This window comes from Tympanuchus pallidicinctus, unplaced genomic scaffold (assembly GCF_026119805.1).
Source record: "Tympanuchus pallidicinctus isolate F22 unplaced genomic scaffold, pur_lepc_1.0 scaffold17, whole genome shotgun sequence".
NCBI lineage: Eukaryota > Metazoa > Chordata > Aves > Galliformes > Phasianidae > Tympanuchus > Tympanuchus pallidicinctus.
Window position 1 is genome coordinate 14,139,575 of NW_026294690.1, and position 19,568 is coordinate 14,159,142.

At 42.8% G+C, this 19,568-nt stretch overlaps 1 protein-coding gene across 5 annotated transcripts in view; it reads left to right on the top strand.

The window, feature by feature from the left end:
- The window catches only part of SLC25A26 (solute carrier family 25 member 26), an 83,867-nt gene that overhangs the window by 57,153 nt on the left and 7,146 nt on the right, over window positions 1-19,568 (top strand). For 3 of the 5 annotated variants that reach the window (XM_052678850.1, XM_052678855.1, XM_052678851.1), the window contains 4 exons: window positions 355-399; window positions 10,834-10,903; window positions 17,922-17,986; window positions 19,423-19,496. In XM_052678850.1, coding sequence (XP_052534810.1) covers window positions 355-399; window positions 10,834-10,903; window positions 17,922-17,986; window positions 19,423-19,496 — 254 coding nt within the window. The remainder of the gene's footprint in view (window positions 1-354; window positions 400-10,833; window positions 10,904-17,921; window positions 17,987-19,422; window positions 19,497-19,568) is intronic. The other 2 variants (XM_052678852.1, XM_052678853.1) reach the window with 1 other exon arrangement.

A 19,568-nucleotide genomic window follows, 5' to 3' on the forward strand; every position in this document is an offset into this window, starting at 1 on the left:
TTCCTGGCCTTGGCAGCACGTTGCTTGAGGCATCCTTATGGCTTTCTTGGCGGAGCATCAAACCGAGAATGTCCCTGCACTGGATCACACTGCTTACTGCTCTTCTAGGCCACCCTGGTTACAATGCATTAACCTCTCAGCGGGGAACGTGATAAACAAAGTAGAGCTGCTTTAGTGAAACTGGTCGCTTAATGGCAGAGTGCATAAAGTATCCTTAAAGATTTGTAAATGTAATAAGCTGCAGTTCACCAAGTGAACAATAACTGTTACTAATTTGGCTGACTGAGGAACATGCCAACCTAATTTGCTTTTGTAACATTATGTTGTTGTTTTTCTCTATTCCCGCCTCACCAGATTCCCTTCTCTCTGGTACAGTTTCCCCTCTGGGAGTTCTTAAAGGTAAGTCCTCTTTAGTTATAGAAATGTAAGTTATACAGCTCACAAAGGCTTTCCGTGGTAGCATGTCTAACTTGATTATCACAATTATGGGCACATCCAAGGATCAATAAGTGGGTACTGACCTACCTGTGCATGTGAAGATCATTTGCTTAGATATTTGAAAAGCAACAGGGAGCATCTCACCATGGATATGTGGCATGCAGTCTAAATTCTAGTCCCCAGCATTCCAGAAATCTTATCTGCTGCTCTGACTGTTTTTATTGATTGAAATAGAGTGGGAACCATCTGTGTTGTGTGATTTATTTTATTCTGGTTTATTTTTTATTTTATTTTAACTTTTTTAGCATTTTGCTCTTTGAGGTAACAGGAAATTGCAAATGATACAGAGAAGGCTGATTGAGCCTGTTTTTGTGAACAGGGGGAGACTCAGTTCGCTGACGTGCTGTTTTGATTGGCTGTGTGCACGTTATTTCAGAGGTCATTTAAAGAAGGTATCGGTTGGATGATAGTTTAATAGTGCAGTCTTTCAGAATGATGCACTCACTGTTCTCCCCCCAGCTGGTTTCTTTGTTTATCATGGACAGAGTCATGGTCTATTTTTCTGAGCACAGAGCTGAATTTGAAGTGTAGTTTCTCCACCCCTCTGTTTTTCCTTTAAATGGTAATGATGGTATGGTCCTCGCTGCAGGAGGATGAAGCAGAGATGGGGTTTTTTAGGTGCTTTGAGATCCTGGATTGGAAGCATAGAAAATTATTGCAGATTGTGTAAATCAGTGTAGCAAAATATATCATTTATAAGAAGGGAACTGCAAAGAGAGTGATGTTCTTCTTGTTAAGGGTACTGAACTTCTGAGAGAGCTTGGCACTGAGACGCAAACTGGGAAGAAGTTCTGGGAAGGATGGAAGCCGGTGATGATGTTCCTTGCCCCTTGGTGCTTCTATTTAGGAAGGAGGGCTTGTGTTCTCAGTGTGTGTGTGTGCTTATTTGGGAGCTCCTGCTTCGTGTCAATAGCTTGGGTCATTCCTGGGACAGAGTCCACAGTGGGAACGTTTCCATATAGAAGTTTCAGGGAAGCAGATGTGGTGAGGACTCTACGGATAGGAGGAGCACAAAAGACATCAAGACCTTTCCTGCAGCTGGCTCTGCAGGTGCTTGGTGAGCTCTGGGCATTGCTCCCTGATGCAGGGCAGCTCTGGCTGCCTTATTAGGAATCTGTTTCTCAGCTAGTGTCTCAAAATCACTTTCTGTAAGCTCCTTGCAGGGCTGCTGGCACGAGCTGCTAATGGTTAGTGAAGTTGGGAGCAAGAGGCTGCAGTGCTTAGAGAGAAAAAGTGCAGTGTTCTTTCCCAAACCACATAAAACAGCGACATCATGCATTTGTTTTCAGAATGCAGAGTTGTTTTAATAAATGTCCACATAGCTGTAGCAGTAAAATGTGTTGTTTAAATGTCTGCTTTGAAGGAGACAGTTTGAAAACAGCTAGCTACCAAAGTGAGTCACTTAAATGGGAGACATCATGTTTAATCTAAAGAGGTCAGTGCAGGCCTGAAGAGAAACAAAGCTGGGTTAGTTTGTTGTGCTGCAATATATTTGCTATATATTCTTCTACCCACAGAACCAGGAGCAGAAATCTGCAAAAATCAATCTTGCATGCTTCAGTCATTTTGCTTTAGCACATGGAGAGAGCACAAGGTTTGTCACATCAAAGCCAGCAGGCAGTGAGGGCAGAATACATTTTGTTTATCTGAATTAAGCTCTTACCATGACAGTGAAACAAAGGAGAAAAATCATTATGGCCTCATTAGCTGGTGGGATCAGCTTGTAGCATCAATAGCAGTGTGATTCAGTGCAGGGCTTCTTGTGGGTGCTTTGAAAGGAGCATGAAGAAGCAGTAATTAAGAAGCATGAGGAGCAAGGAGGAGGAATAGGAGCATGAAGAACGAGAGACAAATGGTGCAAAATCTAAATATACAAGAGCTAACTGAAGACAGGGTTTGAGGGACTGCGTCAGTGGAGTTACTTTGGAAATTAAGTGGAGTAAGGGGTAGTTGGGTGTGATGTCTGTGGATCGTTACAGAGCAGCACGGAACAAGTGCTGCAGATGAATGATTTTAAAAGCCATTAGAACAAAGTTGTACAAGCTGATGGATAATAAGCTCAATCTTACAATTCCCCAAACAAGCTGATTAGCATAAAAATAATGAAAAGTAGCTTTCCACTATAAAGAAAAGTTAGTGAGCACATGGAAGAACATCATCTTTCTTTTCCTTCCAGAATAAAGTGCTCTGCATCTAGCAGCACAGTATTAAGCTTAAAGAAGCCTAATAAGGCCTGGTGGTAGGCAGCAATGAAGTGGCTGTATCCCATTTTCTGTATCTGCTTTGCTTTAAGCTGCAGTGATTATTCTTTATACTTCCAGTTGGCTTTAGCCACATAATATACATGCAGTTTTCTTTTGTCTGTGAATGTGGACCAGCTGTCCTCTGTGAGAGTTAACTTTCATGCCATGCACTGGTTTAAAGTTAGGAAAAAAAAGAGATCCCTGTATGGATCACAAAACAGGTTGGTTACACTGTTGGTGCTGACAAGGCAGTATTGCAGAAATTAGCAAGGAATAGATGTTGCTTCAAACACAAGTTTGCTTCCAGTAATACAGGTGAACACAATTTAGAAACAATAGACAATTAATGTTAATGCTTGATTTGCTCAGATGTCTCTAGCAATGTGGAGTTCATGCTTTCTGTATTGCTTTCTAATCTACTCTGTGAGGTGTTTTATTCAGTACTTCTAACCATCATGTCTGAGCACCTACCAACAGCACATTAAAGATTTATCACTTGTTCCATATTGCACTTAAATACATATTTTCTCTTCATTGAGACCTAACTGAGAAAAATGACAGCTATAGTTTCTGTTGTGGGGCTACTGCAGATATATGGAGCATCAGGTTTGTTTGTTTGTTTTTGTGCTTTCCAACAAAATAGGGTTTAAAAACAAAGCAGCAGAATAGAGCACTGCTGGCTAGTTTTCAGCCCAGCAACATCTTGTCAAAAAAGCCTGCTATTTATGGCTGAGTGGAAATGATCAGCTCCCTAGGAGAACAGTGCTGTGTGTAAGATAAACTCTTCTCAGGTGGAATGAGACTCAGCCCTCTTGGGTTTTATGTTTCTGCATCTTGGCTGCACTTCAGAGCCCATAAGAAATTGCTTCAATGCAGCTGTAAATGAAGAATGCTTTCTTTATAGACCTAATGTATTGTCTGAAGAGAAGGGTCTGGTGGTCAGTGAAGAGGGAAGGAACAGACAGGACAGAAATACATAGGTCTCAAATGAATAGACTGGGAAAATAAGTTTCTATTTGTTCGTTTGGTTTTTGTTTTAATGAGAGAAAACAGACCTAGTATCCTGGGAATCTTTTGTTTTTCATCAGGCACATCCAGAGATGAGATATTTGCGTGTTGCTAAGACTTCATAACATCAAGGTCAGGCTGATTTCACACTGTCATCTGCATGTGCCAGAGAACCCTGGCAGACAGGCAGCCTCCCAGGAGAGCTGTCACAGCCTGTGCTGCTCCGCTGCCCTGGGACCTGTGGGGCACATGCACTGACTGTGCTGAATGTGGCCAGGATTTCCCTTTTAGTCTCTGTGCTGCTTGGTACCCAAAGCCCTGAGACTTTCTGCAGCTGTGGTGAACTCGTGTTTTTTGACTTTTGCCTTAAGATAGTTTTCTCAAATCTGTAATCTGGCACATTGGCAGGTGTTGTACAGAACCATGTTGCACCTTGAGAGGCAGCAGGGAGAGAGAGGAAGCTGCAGTGCATGGGCAAATCTCTTCTGTGGGGTTGGCCATGCTAGTATGTGATAGCAAACTAAGTTCCTGAAGATGCAGAGGAATGCTTGGATGGCTTCGGGCAAAGAGAACTGTTTGCGAAGTACACACAGGCACATTTCTCCCCGGTGAAATAAATGGGGCCTGACAATGAAGAGAATGGGGAGAGTCCATCCATTCCTATGAATCTGAGTGGTAGCAGAAGGGTGGTTGGGTCAGAACAGTTTTTGTGTTGTTCCTAAGCTGCTTTTTGCCCCTGTGATGGACAAGGTCCCTTGTTTTCTATCCAGGTTCAGCTCTCTCCAGGCACAAGGCACCTGTGTTGGGAATGAGCAAAGCTTGGGAATTCTGCTGATGGACTGGATTATTGATCTGAGTGAAGGCAGTGGTACATGTGCTCATCTGCTTCATCCCTTTGGTTCCCTGCTCCAGAGAGCTCGAATCCTGGGGACTGGTTCTCAGTGAACAGAACAGGTTGTGAGAGAGGGCTCGGTCCTGCTCATAGCTGTCAGTGCAGGCAGACCTCAGAGCAAGCTGTGCAGGGACTGCTCACTGGTTTCTGTGAGGCAAGGACCAACTTGAGCTTCATTGCACCTGATTTTTAAAGTTGATAGGAAAGAGAAATGTACAAAATGCTTCTACCCTGGCAGCTGGTAGAATGCTTCTACCTCAGCAATAAGACGTGTTTATAACTCGACCATTGAAACAATAAACTGCATGCTATTTCCCTCCTAAAATTTATAATCAAATCTGGTGCTGTTTAACAGAATCAGTAGAAAACAGAGGAATGTAGCCAAACTGGGCCCAAAATGGTTTTCCCTGCTCTGCAGGTAGGTGACAGCTTTCCGTTTTCTCCTGGAGGAGTAGTTGAGAGTTTCTTTTCTGCTGCATTCAGCTGCATGTAGGTCAAGAGTAAATGAAACCAGGCCCAGCTTTAAACCTATTTCCTTGCAGGCAGTGTAGTAAGTGTTCTACCATGCCTCTCTTGCTCTTTGAGTAACGATCGGGCTGATTTAGGGATTAAGTCCTAATCGTTAAATACCACTAACGTGTCTGCCATTTGCTTAGGTGCTGTATCAGGAAAACAGATGCTCCACGGCAGCATTTCAAGGCGTGATGTAATTTGCAGCCAGCGCTGCGTGTGCATGCCATAAGCATAACGGCTGCATTTTTCTCACAAAAGAACAATGTCCCCAACAGCTGTTCAGCAAACAGCCCTCGCTTTATTAGTGTCACAATAAGTGTCATTCACACAGTCTTTAAGCAAAGTCGAAGGAATGCTCTAAGCCATCTGCACCAAAAAGGAAGGAACAAATGCAGTCCTTACTTACAGCACTGCAGACACGTTTTAGAAACTGGCATGGCCTTGGATCATCAATGCAGCCTTTAAAACAGCAGAAGTAAAACAGACCCAGGCAGTCTGTAGATACAGAGCCAGATTGTGATGCTCTTGGTTGTGCCTGTACCACAAGGAGCTCTCTAGAAATCTCCAAGCTTGCCAGCGACGTTTAGTAGAATATAGAAATGATCAGTGCAGAGGGTTCACCTCTTGATTCGGGTGCTTTTTCCTGTTGAAGAATCTTAAAAGAAGTTTGTATTCTTCCCTGTAGTGTGTATTCACGCAAGTCTGTGTGAAACACCTATTTACTAGCAGGTAGCAGCAGTGGGTATGCTCAAGGAAAGCTGGCCTAGCTTTGAAGTGATTTCCTAGAAGTGTGTTTTCCTTCCCAGACACATATATGGCCCTTTGTGCCATGGAAACTGAGTGTGGCTGCCGTATTATGTTCTGCCCTGCCATGGGAACAGTGTTTCGAAGACATTTTCTTTAACCAGGCTTTTAGCACATCCATTTTGATTTACATCCAAATGGGTCACAGACATCGACGCAGTATTATATAGAGGGGGAAAAAGGGAATGAAACGCTTTTAACATGAAAAATATGCTGTTGCATGTAGGCCAACTTTTGTTCTCTTTCTCTCGATTTATCTGGGATTTGGGTGGGTTTAATTCTAGGGCCAAAATCAGTACTGGCCTAAGAGAGCACAACTCAACTAGTGTGAAAAGCATCTCAATGTTTTTGTCAACACTTAACTTACTTCACTGAACTTTTCCCATGTTTGAGCTTGCATGTTTCTTGCATCCTAATGTGCACATGTACTGCACACATGCTGCACATATGCACATAAAAATTCACTGGGAACAGCATTTGTCTCTGTGCTTTTTGACTTTGTCTAGAAATTGCAATCTGCTTATGAAATATTTTGCTTCTCCTGTAGTTAATGTGCCATGCATTTGTAAGGATCAGCCATGCAGAATGCCATGTTGTGAATAAAAATAAAATACCAAATAGCAAAGGCAAGCATGGACATAGCTTTTTTTCCCTCAGACTGCATGAATGTATATATGCACAAATCCCTGTGAGATGCATAGAAATACTACAGGTACTTATCATTGGAGGCAGTATTTTCTCAGCTTCATGTCTCAAATGTAGGAGTGTATCATGAGATCTGCTTACCTGTTGGTGACTGAAGAGTAATAAGGCCAAAGCAGAGGTGTCTCGCTGTCTGCAGTGCCTCTGGCAGCATTTGGAATATTACTCTGGTCATCAGGTTTGAGAGAGAAACGTGAGTGTTGTGCTGTCCCAGTATTCCAGTAATGTAGGTGTCCTGAGTATAGACCAAGACCTGATGGTGCTGTGAACAGAAAGCTGGGAGATGATCTCTGCCCAGAACTTTTACCACAAATGTAAGGCAGATATGACAAACACACAGGTAAGGAGTTCTTTGAATGAATAAGAACTTATTGGGCCATCTTGAGGCCAGGTGTCCTCAACATGCAAGCAGCCTTCTCAGTGCTGCACGTCTGTGGGCACTATATATAACTCCTCCTGGATTTAAAGGAGACTGTAAAGTTTTCTTCTTTCTTTCTTTCTTTCTTTTTTTTTTTTTGATTGAAAGGCCTTTGATGCATCCTAAGAGGGACTTTCCCAGTGCACCCTTTGCTCAGCAGAATGGGGTGTCCAGATGTGATTATATTCTCAGTATAAAAAAAACCTAATGTTTCAGGTGAGAAGTGGAGGATGCTGTCCTCTGGGACAGTATGAAATTGAATCATTAGGAAGAAATTAAGGCACTGCTTGCAAATAAAACTGGACCTTTCTCTGCAAACATTATCCCTGGGAATAATTGGAGATCTGCATTCAGGCTTCCTGCTGGGTCCAGTCCCTGGAGGACACAGCTGCTGTATTGCTTTACATGGTGCGGCAATGCACAGGGAGATTTACATATATATCACATAAAAGTGTTTACAAAAAAATTAGCATGTGATTGAGCTGGGAAGCTGCAGAGGGCCCCAACTGTATGAGTTTCCATGCACTTCAGCCAGAAGATTTATTTCCAATTTGTTATTCATAAGGGAAGAGAGAGAGATTGGGATGGGGTCCTTTGAAGTGGAAAACAAAGTCTTCTATTCAGCCTTCAGCTTAATAGAATACACATGACACAGGCTTGGCATGGCGGCCTGCTTTCATGTAATGTGCTCGTTGTCATTTTGCCTTCCTAGGCTGTGAATGCTAGTGGGAATGGGCACTGCTCTGGAAAAGTCTCTATCTCCTGCTGCCTTCTGCAGGAGATGCGCAGTGCGAGCAGGTAGGAGCTGAGTGGTCGTGGTGACAGCAGGCTAATGGGATTGTTGCTATTGTGTTGCTAACAGTTCCCAGTTTGGGTTTTGCAGTGGAAGAGGCTATCTAGTAAAAGCAGAATCACTGCAAGGCTTGCACGTGAACTTCTGCCTGGACTTGGCCTCTTTGGAGGCCGTGAGCCTGGAGCTCTGACCCCAGTCTTGTGTTGTGGCGGTAATGAGCAATTCCATCAGAAGTCAGTGACTTCATGTAGGTGAATAAGGCATGTATTTCCTTTCAGAAGCAAGGCCCTATTTTTTCAGTGATGCTATTATTACCCATGTCTGCAGCCTATCATAGCTTCTTTGCCTTGCGCTGCATTAGTAGCACTGAAACCACACTTAATGCAGCATGTGGACGAGTGTTCTTGAAGACATTACCAGCCCTGTAAGGACCTGTCAGTGATTGGGTCTGTGGGCTGGGAGAGAAACCACGCGTGACCTTCAGCACATCAGCCCAGCCCATGGTGCCAGTGTGTTAAGGAAGAATTTGGAGCAGGGTCCTGCCAGGCCTCTTGGTTCCTTTTGGCTTCCCTCTCCCTCCTCGCTTCTCTCTTGCTCTTCTGCATACTCAGGTTTGGAGCTCTGGGTGAATCATCGAAATCAGAGATGGAAAGAAATGCATGAAGTCATCTCATCCTGCCCTTGCCAATGCAGGATTATTCCCCACAGTACAGTGTTGAGTGCCTTCTCCAGTCTATTTTTAAATGACTCAGAGGAGAGGGCTTTCCTCTCCTCCCTGGGGAGGCTGGCTCTGCTATTCAGTAGACCTCACTGTTGGGGAATTTTCTTCCTGTTCTCCAGTTCTCCTTTACCCTAATTTAATTGAACTGTCTCAGGCTCCACCCTTCTAAATAATTTTCCACATTACGTGACACTTGCAAATACCTGTTGTCAATTTGTGGGCATGATGGATGGGAATTCATCATGGTTTGTACAGACCTGTACCAGGAGACCAGGCGTTATCAGAAACTAGATTTCAGATTTAGAAGGCAATTAATAAGAATGACATGTAGAACTGTTTCAGAAACACCATTGGTGCAGACGCGCATCATGACTGAGTATAGGCTGGGCTTCTGAATGTCTGCATTAATATGTTTGTTTTCCTGTTTGTCTTCCAACAGATCTTGCATAGTGGTCTTTGCATAGCAGGAGTAACTGCTGCCAGTTCTCAGGTTGAACTGTAGATATCTATGCATTTGAAGAACTTTTAATTAAAAAATGCAGTACAATTTTTGTCAAGGGGCCACAGCAATTAAATTTCTAAACCTTGGCTTTCAGGTTAAGGTTTCTTATGGTCCTTAACTATTATGAGAAGGGTCTTGAAGATGGGATTTGTGCTTTGACAATGCCTGGATGTTTTGGAGCAGCGCTCTTTGTCTTATGATGGAGCATGCATCCTTCATCCAGCAGGACTGACTTGCAAGAAAGCTGCATGTCCGAAGAGTGTAAGTTATTCCAGAAAAGCATCCTATGGGTTTGAAGAATTACGATTCTCTATTTATTTATTTATAAGATGAAAATCATTTTCTGCTGTGGTTGACAGAAGAATAGAAACACATTCTGAAAACACCAGGAAAAAGAATGACTAGCATTAAAGAGGCTGAAATCCCTTTAGTGTTTTCGTAAAGTAGAGCTGCAGCTATTTAGCTGTGGCAGGATACCAAACAACATTGTGGCTGGCCATTGTTGCTTGAACAGTTTGATTTTTAAAACATTCAGCTGAAATATAACCACCAGCCAAGTTGGAAGAAGCGAGTCACAAGGACAGCATGTTAAATCAAGAGTCAGCAAATGAGGGAAATGAGTTCCCGTGCCCCAGAGGAGTGTGGCTGCATAGCAGAGCAGGAGCCTGAGAGCAATATCTCAGCTTAGCCTGGCTATCGGGTTGCTTTCAAGAAAATGTTATGGTGTAGAAATAATACATCTTTAAAAGGAGTGAGATGGTGCTGTAGTTGTAAAATAAAATTATTGATTTCTCTGCAGTAGGCCTCAGAAGGGCCGTGGATCCTCCCCTTTCTGCTAAGCAGCATTCCTGAGCTCATAAAACAGAAATCTCTCCTCCAAAGAACATCCAGTGTTAAGCATTTCAAAAGATGGGATAGGGATGATGAGGGGGGTGGAGGAGGACACAGAGTGACTGCAGCTGGCAGAATAAAAACCCACCAAAGCAAGCTTTGGCCTTTGCTGCTGATACCAATCAGAGTCATCAAGCTGTGTGTTTGACCTGATTCTTAGTACTTGTTTTTTAGAAGACGTGGTTCTTGTTGGTGTTTTAGAATGTGCATGTTTACAAGAGAGTTTAATGGGTTGGAGCGTGGTGTGTGGGAGCAGTGGCAAGGAGAAGGGTGTGTGGTCCCTAATGACGCCAAGTGAAAAACAGACACACCTGCTTCTGAATATAATGGGAGCGATAAGAGTAATTTGCTTAATGATGGTTTCTTTTGGGAGCACAAGGGGAAGGGTTGGTTTAAGAAGTGAAGGGGAGCAGACAATTCATATCACGCTGGACCAGGGACTGCTCATCTTGCATGGGAGTGCTGGGTGGATCTGGGCTGAGCTGGTGCTGCTGCCTGCATGCTGCCCCCCTTCACGCAGTGTTTTGCTTTGTGTGGTTTTATCTGCCAAAAAGAAAATCAATTCACAAAATGTTTGCAAGGTTACATGGCCACAGGCTTAAATACATACATATGAAATCCTTGAAAGCAATTTGCTTCAAGCCGCCCTCCGTTCCAGACATCTTTCTCACTCCATCTGCTCGTTCAAGTACACAAGTTCCTTGGGAAAAATCACTTATTACATCACTGAAAAATGCCACAAAAATAGCTTTTCGCTTAAGTTCCCATCCTCAGAGTTAACTCGCATGGGGATCAGATAGATTCGAACATTTAATAACTTTTTTATTTTCCTTTCTCTTTAAACACAGGATCTCTGGTCATGGAAGCAGGGTCACGTGGTGGATTCTTGGCAGTCAGCAGTCTGTGGAGCTTTTGCAGGTGCAAAGGATTATATGTTATACTGGGAAAGACTAAAGAAGAAAAGGAAAAATGTGCAAATCTATTAAGTATAGCAGAACAACATTCCTTTGTAATTCAAGTTTGTTTAGAAGAAAATGGATCCAGTTGTTATTTGGAAGTAGGAAAGTCAGCAAAGGAAAGAGCAGGGGAAAAAAAAAAAGGCCGACTGAAACAGGGTGTCTGTTTGAAAGACAACCAATTTGTTTTTGACAAATTTCTGTTATTTAAAATCCAGGGGCCTGTCAGTCAGGCTTTGCGATTATTTCCAAGTTGATTTGTAAAATCCTCATCCAGGAGGAACTTCGCTTGGGTGCGGGTTTGTGCAGCTGTCTGCTCCCAGCGCATCCCCAGGGCTTTAAGTGAGAGGCCATGATTCACCATTCATGTGACAGCTCTGACAGCCTTGTAGATTAACTAGAGTCAGGAGAGCAGAGGCTAGCATTGCACAGCCTGGAGGCAAAAGCCTTCCGCAGCAAAAAAAAAACGGAGGGTGAAACATCTGGGCAATCTCCAGACACTAGAACAAGAATAAAGAGTGGCAGAATACAATACTGCACTATTTATTACCAAGCAAGCCAGAAGCTAATTGAATTCTTCAGTAGGCTTCTTGCTTGATTTTAGACTACTGTAGATATTAAAAAAAAATAAAAATAAAAATCAATTAATGACTCATCAGTGTAGCTGACAAGTTAGAGGGAGGAGAGACTTAACTGTCTTAATAGAAAAACAGATTAGTAGTTCAGAGATGGATAACCAGAGCTTTTCCCCAAGGAATTAAAATACATTTTGAGATTCTAAACCAGTGGCACAGTATGTGGAAAAAATAAATGCTGCTTAAACACAAATTATAGCATTTCTTGAAATAGAGATTATCAAAAGCAAAGCTTGTTCTTTGATGACTTGTAAAGTCAGAGCTGTTACACTGTATGTAATTTTTTAAAATAAACTCTCTTATGGGAATTGAAATATTAATAGCAACAGAATTCCAGCAGTGTCTGAGGCTTCCTTTTGGTAGGCACTGTAATGGCACAGCTGAGAAGAGAGGGTTGATGGCTGTGAGTGCACTCACTTTAGGAGACCAGGCATGCTAGAAGTGTGAGGAATAGTTTGAGTAGAATTGATTCAATGTGGGTCCAGAGGGGCTATTTTAGGCAACCTGTTCTGTGTCCAGCTGTATTTTCTATGTTGATTTGATGTGAAAAGGTTTTATTCTGCTTAAAATTTGGTCTGCTTTTGGGTTTTACACTGACTTAATCAGCACAAACAAAATGAGAGTGGTTGAAGCAGATGGTTCATTTTTGTTTTGAAACCAAACAAGCTATCAGGCTAAAAATGCTTTAAAATGCAATCTGGGTCTCTGCAGGTGTGATAGGAGATCATTAATTTAACTGTGTTGATTTCTTTACAGTCAGATTGATACAAAAACTGTGTTCAGGCACGTTCAGAGAGCTGGAAAGGTTATCTGATTTACCCAAGGCTTTGTGGAGTAATTTCCTGAAGTCCAATTTGGTGCCTCAGTTGGAAACTTAGCCTGGTGCCTCTGTTTCCTTCCGTCTGTGTCTTGATTCTGGCCAGTTGTGCTTGAACTTGCTACTGTTTGATGGATGTTTGGTACTACGTGCTCACTTTCCAGTGGAAACATGCAGAAGGAGCTTCCAGAGGCACAATCGTGCATGGGTGCTTCAGTGCCCTTGGTGTGCAATGGGAGACCTGACACCTCATGCTCAAGGGGACACCAGGTCCTGGAGCAGCACAGAGAGTTCCAGGTTCATGTTCAGTGAGGCAGTTCATAAGCTCTATTCCCAAAGCAGGAATCTTTGCAAAACTGCAGTTGATTTTTTTGTAGGTTGTGCAATATATAGCAATGTGTAGATTGTGATGAAACTGGTGATGATATATTCTGTGGTTCAGCTTGCAGCTTCAGCTCCTCCAGCCTGGTTTTCCTTTTTTGTTCTTTCCTTCCCCATTCTTCCCTTTTCACTAGCAACATTTTAAACTCCCTGTCTGATGTGTCCTTTGAGAGCCTGCTTCAAAACTCTCAAGGTTAAACTGGCTTTGGATCAGAACCTTACCTTTCATTCCCTCCCTCTGCAGACACACAACAGGCAGAATCTGCATTGGACTAAACCAGCCCTGCATCCATTCTGTTTCACTGAACATGTTTAGCCCCATTACTGAATGGAGGAGGTGGAAAAATAATTTCCTGCTTTCTGAAGTTTCTATTCCACATTAAAAACTATTAACTACCTACTTACAGCTTCAAATGAGAGAAGAAAAGCCAGACCAAACATTTTATCCCTTTTTTTTTTTCCCCACCCAAAGCAAAAATTGAAATGCCACCAGTACCCTGTGAAGAAAATAAGATGTATTTATGCATCTGAATGGGTTTAAATCATCACATTATAAACCTCCAATGGAGAAGATTATCCAAAATCCCGCTTTTGAATGCAAAGATGCTATCAAATGCCACCGTGGTAGTTGTGGGTTAGAGAAGTCACACAGACGTGCTTTTCTCCTGTGTTCCTTGCTTGAATTCAATACTTGCTAAAAATATGTTAGAGGTCCTGAGGGGCAGGGTAATAAGCTGAAACAAACTGAATGAGAGGTCCTCTTTGGCTTCCCTTTATGGGGAGCACACACATACACGCATGTGTCTGTGTTGGTTAGCTCCTAGCTACATCGTAATTGATTGTTTGGCAAAGGCAGAACAAAGAGTAACAATATATTGAATTCCATCCCCAGTGCCTGTGAAATAACAGAGATTTCAGCCAAAGTGCTGTGAGAGCCCGGCTCTTGTTGAGCGCACATGTGTAGATGTATGTATGCTCTCCATGGGCTTTTTATAGAAACCTAACAGGCACGAACATAAATATCACATATTTGGAATCTTCTCTGGCTCATCTGTTAATAGTTTAATCCCCAGAGGCCTTGTCCAGCTTTCTCATCATCTCTGGTGTATTCACTAGAGGAGACGCTTGGAGCAGTCAGGGACTGAGAGAAGGAGGTATGTGAGCAGGCAGTGGGGAGGAACTCAAGAGCAGATCTGTATTATAGACTGTCCCAGAAGAGTCCTGTGTGGGTTTCTGATGCCCTCCGCAGATTCGGGCTGCTGGCAAGGAAATTCTGCCCGTGGGTATTGACCTTTGGTAGGGAAGCAAAGCACTGCCCATGCAACAGTGATACTGCTCCTGTTTGTCAGAGCAGCAGAGTGCTCGTTTAATGGGAAAACTGCCTCTATTAAAGATGCTTCCTTTTTCTCCAGAGTTTAAAAAAAAATAAAAATTACTTAACATTAATAATTTGTGCTCTGTTTTGACAGAGTCGCAGAGAATGGAGGTGCAAGCTTAGTGAATAATAAAAGCACTAATGAGACCTTTTTGCACGTTAACAGGGGGGACTTCCCATCACTTTTGTTTTGATCTAATTGGCTCTGACAAGATTACACAGTGTCTGAAAGCCTCTTTAACTCTATAACTCTGAATACATTTCTGAGTAGTTTTCAGGATTCTCCCTTTAGTGTTTGCCTGGACCATGCTTCTAAATCCAGAGCAGTTCAATCACTGCAAGAACAGTGCTTCTCCTCCTGGTACTTCTGCTGAGGTCACTTTGCTCTAGCACTGGCAGGTGTTATTCCTGCAGTGATAAATGACCAGAATCAACTTCTTAAAAATTAACCTAGTGTCAATAAAATACATCTTCAAATCAAGATCTGCTTCCTTACCACTAGGATCGAGAGTTATGTCTTGTCCTCAAATGAAGTGCTTCATTCTGTTCTGATCCTTCTCAGTTTCTATTTGCATATGACAGCTAAGAACGATAGAAAATGCCAGCAGAAACCTAGAGGATTATCTTGAAGTCTTCAAGCCTTTTTATTCTTACTGCCAAGTAAAGGTAAATTGCTCTCTGCTTGGCCTCAGTACAGTGGATGTCTGTCTCTAGCGCTTCCATCAAGACCTGGTCAGTGGGAAAGTGTGAGTAGCAAGGGGATTTTCTGTTTAACACCCTGCACTTGGTAAATTTTAGGCTGTTCAGTTGACATGTGTGAATATACAGTGTCCATTCTAACTTCTTGGGAGACAGGTGATGAATTTTCCAGTAGCATGAACTTTTATTTTCCCAACAGAGGTGTTTGTTGCCCTGCAAGAAGTGTTAACAAGCCAGGAGCCTTTTCCTGTGTGCAAATCTATCTTTATGCCTACTTGCTGAGCTCAAGCCAGTAGACAGATCCTTGTAAGGGCAAGGGATAAAAGGAGTCTTCTCTATGAGTGAGTTGGTAAGTCAGTGCCCTGGTCCCAGGCTGTTCTGGAGGTGCCTTTTCTCTTTGGTAGCTCTACAGAGACAGAGCATGAGGTTGGATGTGTCTGGGCCTTTCCTTTCCCCTTCACACTATGATACCTTATTTTTTCTGACTGTTGAACAGACATTATCAGCTGTGTGTGAGAGCTCTTGGAGTTGTGAGATAGCCATGCAGTTTTATGGATGAGGTCACTCTACAATTACCTCGGTTAATTAGGGTTAAGGCTGAAGCATGTTCATTTTGTTGGACTTACTGCCCATAATACAATGTTGTTCCCTATAAATGTTAACTTTAATCTTGTGCTTTTGTTAAGCGTATGCAAACTTGCATTTAATTTGTCCTGCTGTTGTGCTTGTGAAGCACTTTATTGTTGCTGTTGTCTTTCTAAATTGACTGGTAAATCTGTACCAAATACTTCCCAGTGATGGAAAAAGAAACACTGAAAAGTTAATAACCAAGGAGTCTGCAAGATCCAGATGTTAGCTGGGGAAAAATGAAAACCAATCGGTCTTTTTTAAACTGTTTAGATAAGAGTGTTTTGGAACGTTGTATCAGAATGAATTGTGTTTGTTCAAAATGCTGTCACTGAGTTCGATCCTGCCAATAAGGAACTGTTAGGAATGATTGCTTAAAAAAATTAACAGGCTCCAATAAGGAAAGTGAGTTTGCCCTACTACAGAGCTGCCATCAGCTCTACAGCTCAGCGCTGTATTGAGATCTTTGATACAGATCCAACAGCCCTGTGACTCACTGTTCAATTGTGCCTTGATTTGTGGGCAAAGGAAGAACTTCCACATCCAGACTTGTAAATCCACCATTTTCCATGGAGATTATTTTTATTACTCTAAAAATACATTGCTGACATGAGTACCAAGTTTCTAACCCAGTCATTCTCTCAAAACCTTTTGGGGTCATTTAGTCAAAAACTGGCTCACAATGAAAAGATTTTTGACCTTAAAGAAGGTCCAGGAATGGGCTGGAATTTACTTTAAGTTGCTCATAGTTTCTGCTTTGGCTTCTTGAGTGCAGCCCGTTTTTCTGCTTTTTAGTGAGAAGTCACTGCTAGAAAACTTCCGGCAGAGTGAAGCTGATGGGCTGAGCTCACGTGAGCAGAAGCTGCTGCTCCAAACGGGGCGTTCATTAACTCTGCTTCCCTGCTATTCTGGTTTGAGATCCAAGGCATTGCGAGCTTGCCTTACTGCACACCCTGAATTATCATGGGACCTTCCTTAATTAGCTGTGAGAAGTCATTACAGGGTGCCAGCTGGCCAGCCCCTGTCTGACAGAAAGCAGGGCTTTAATGTGTTCCAGCTGCTGTGGCTGTGAGAGGTGCAGGTAAAATCACCATCCACCTGGGGAGCTGGCGTTTTTTTCGTGACTTGTCAGATTTTAGAAGAAATGTTTTCTCCCTTTCCATCCCAAGAAAAGGAAAGATCAATTTTTCTACATTCCAGAATACTTGGAGCAAAACATAGGTTATTTTTAGCTTATTCCCTGGGTGCTGCATAGGCTTCAGCCTTTGGAGTCACTTTTTTCCTCGCTGTAGCAGATAGAGAGTTTATCCAAGCTCCAGAGGAGCGAGATAAAAAACACCAAGGGAACACAAAGGACAGATTTCAGAACAAGTCTTTCTTCCCTCCTTTCCTTTTCTTTCTTCGCTTACTGCTGTGCTGCTCCAGTGTTTCCTTCAGTTTGGCTCTTCCTCAGCATGAATTACTTGCTTAGAATACTGTGAATAGAGGAGGCAGAGAGAAATCAGAGTTAATTTTAGGATGGTGAAATAAGGCAAAGGGAATAAGAGCCCGGGAGAAAAAGCAGCAAAGCTGGTCTCTAGGTAGTGCAAGAGGCCAGACTGTAGCCACAGTGTTAAAATGTGGAGAAATAGGCACACGTTTGTGGGTGAGACATGCACATGGATAAGCTTAAGATTTCTGGCTTTTGGGACGAAAGCCACAGCTGAGCTGGCTGCTCTGAGTGAAAGTAATGAGCTCCAAGGGTGAAGTTTGGGAGTGACTGGGGAGAATAAAACTGCCTGTGAGAAGATGACACTTGTGACAGCGGACTTCTGATAATTTCTAACAGTTTCACATTGTTGTCTTCCAAAATTGAGCTGATTTTCATTGGAGATGAGCTCCATCCCAAACTCTAGCTTGTCGTCTTTCCCTTGAAGCAGAATCTCAAGCAGAATCCTTGAAGCAGGTCTAACAGTTGAAGTTTAGATCCAGTCTGTCTCTGTGTTTCAGATGCAAAACATCCTTCCTCTCTTTCTAAAGTGTCAGTGTTCAGACTTTAATTCTCAAGGTAGAGCACAACATGACATGCTTATTTTACCTTCTCTGCTCATGAGCAAGCAGGTTTTTCCTTTCGTGCTTGCCTGTAGTTGTTGAAAGTGGAGTCTGTTATTGCTAAGGCCTTTGTATATTCTTCATATGCGTCCAAATCAAGAGGACACCTGTCTCAGCAGGGATGCTTGAGTGTAAGGTTAATAGCACAGAACTGTTATTCCTTAAGCCAACATACAGGAATAAAACACTCTGTATGTGGACCTTTGAAAACGTGCCTGGACTCTGACATGAGGAAACATGCTGTAGGCATTAATAACGAAGCAGTGTTGACCACAACCATGAGAATTATAGGTAGTATGGCATTCATGTTTAACCAACAATGTCTCACTTGTGTTTGGTATTTTAATTTGCTCAGGTGGATTTGCAGCTGCAGTTACCACACCTCTCGACGTAGCGAAGACAAGAATTATGCTGGCAAAGGTAAGAGTGGGAAATACCAGCAGACATGCAGGTGAATGGCAGGGGTAGTTTCAAAAGTGTCTCAGTGGTCATTACAGAATGAAATTCAGAGCATATTAATGATGACTTCTGCTCTTCTCATTGAAGACAGGATTAGATTTGAACAGGCACTGCGTGCAGAATTAATGAAATTGTGTTCTGTTCCTTGAGTTATTCTAGTCTTTTCCCATAGTAGCTGTCTGAGAAGGTGCTGCAGTTCTGATGGACCCCAGACTTGCTGAGGCTCATGCAGCGGTGCCCAGAGTTAAACATCCCAACAGGGATTTTTTCCTCTGTTGTTTTGATAGTGGTTTCTGTGTGTGTGGTTTTTGAGGAGGGCTTGACACTAGATTTTCATGCTCCGTTTTTAAACCACAGAGATCATGATGACTTAGTTCTGCCATCCAAGGCAGAAGGAAAATGGCTTGTAAGATTAGTATGTTTAGTGAGCAGTTAAAGTGCTAATAAATCTAGTATTCCCATCGTTCTCACTGATCCAGAGCAGAGCAAATCAAGCCACATAGCTTAAAGCCTGGTGTTCCTGAAGCCTTTCCCTGCCCTGGAAAGAGCTGCTATGTTGGCAAAGGTCAGGCATCCTGGAATTTCTGTGGATTGTTTTTACCCTGTGGCTCATATCTTTCAGTAAAGGGATGTTTATTCTTGCTGGCATGCACCTCCCCAGCTGAGTCACGTGCATCTGTGCTCACCATGTGTTGTCATCTCTCTCATTGCTGGGTGTTGTTCCTGATGCAGCTTCTTTGCCTTTGGACAGCATTAATGATAAAGCTCTTGGAAATGGATTTCATTTGTCTGTTGCTGTCCTCAGCAACCAGGTCAGCATTGGCAAGGGAATGGTGGTGCTTTGAAATGTTCTGAGACCATTAGTCATCTCACACTAACTAGATCACACGTGTAATTTAATTGCCTGCAGTCCTGGTGTTTGTCCTCTGTTTTTCACTCAAGGTAATTTTCCCATTCAAAACACTGCTCATGTTTTTAAACATTGTTGGTAATTAGTATTTCTTAAATTCATCTCCAGGCTGCTATAGTTTGAATCTGAAGCCAGTGAGTAACAGAGTCACTTGTTGCTATTCTGAGAGCGTATTTTTATTAATATTGTTCAGAATCAGTTGCTGAATGTAGAGCAGAGTGTAGTGCAGAAGAGACTGGAGCCCCTCTTCAGTAATTAGCCAGCTCTGTGACCTTGGGGTGATTGTTCTGTTCTTCTGTGCCCACATTTCCCCTTCTGTCCTCTGCCTCATTCCCAGAGACAATGAGCTTTTACTTCTGTTGGAGTAAGGAGGTCATTAGGACCTCTGTAATTGCTGCAAGGTAGTGCTAATGAGGGACTGGGTGCTTAATAAATAACTAAACCTCTCTGGCGACAGGTTCTGATCTCTCTCTCTCTTTTGGTGCAGGCTGGTTCCACCACGGCTAGCGGAAACGTTCTGGCTGCCCTTGGGGGCATCTGGAGGACGCAAGGACTGCCAGGGTAAGGATGTGCTGAAGAAATGTATCTGTGTGCCTGGGGAGGGCCAGGAGGGGGACAGTGGCCTGCTTGTGT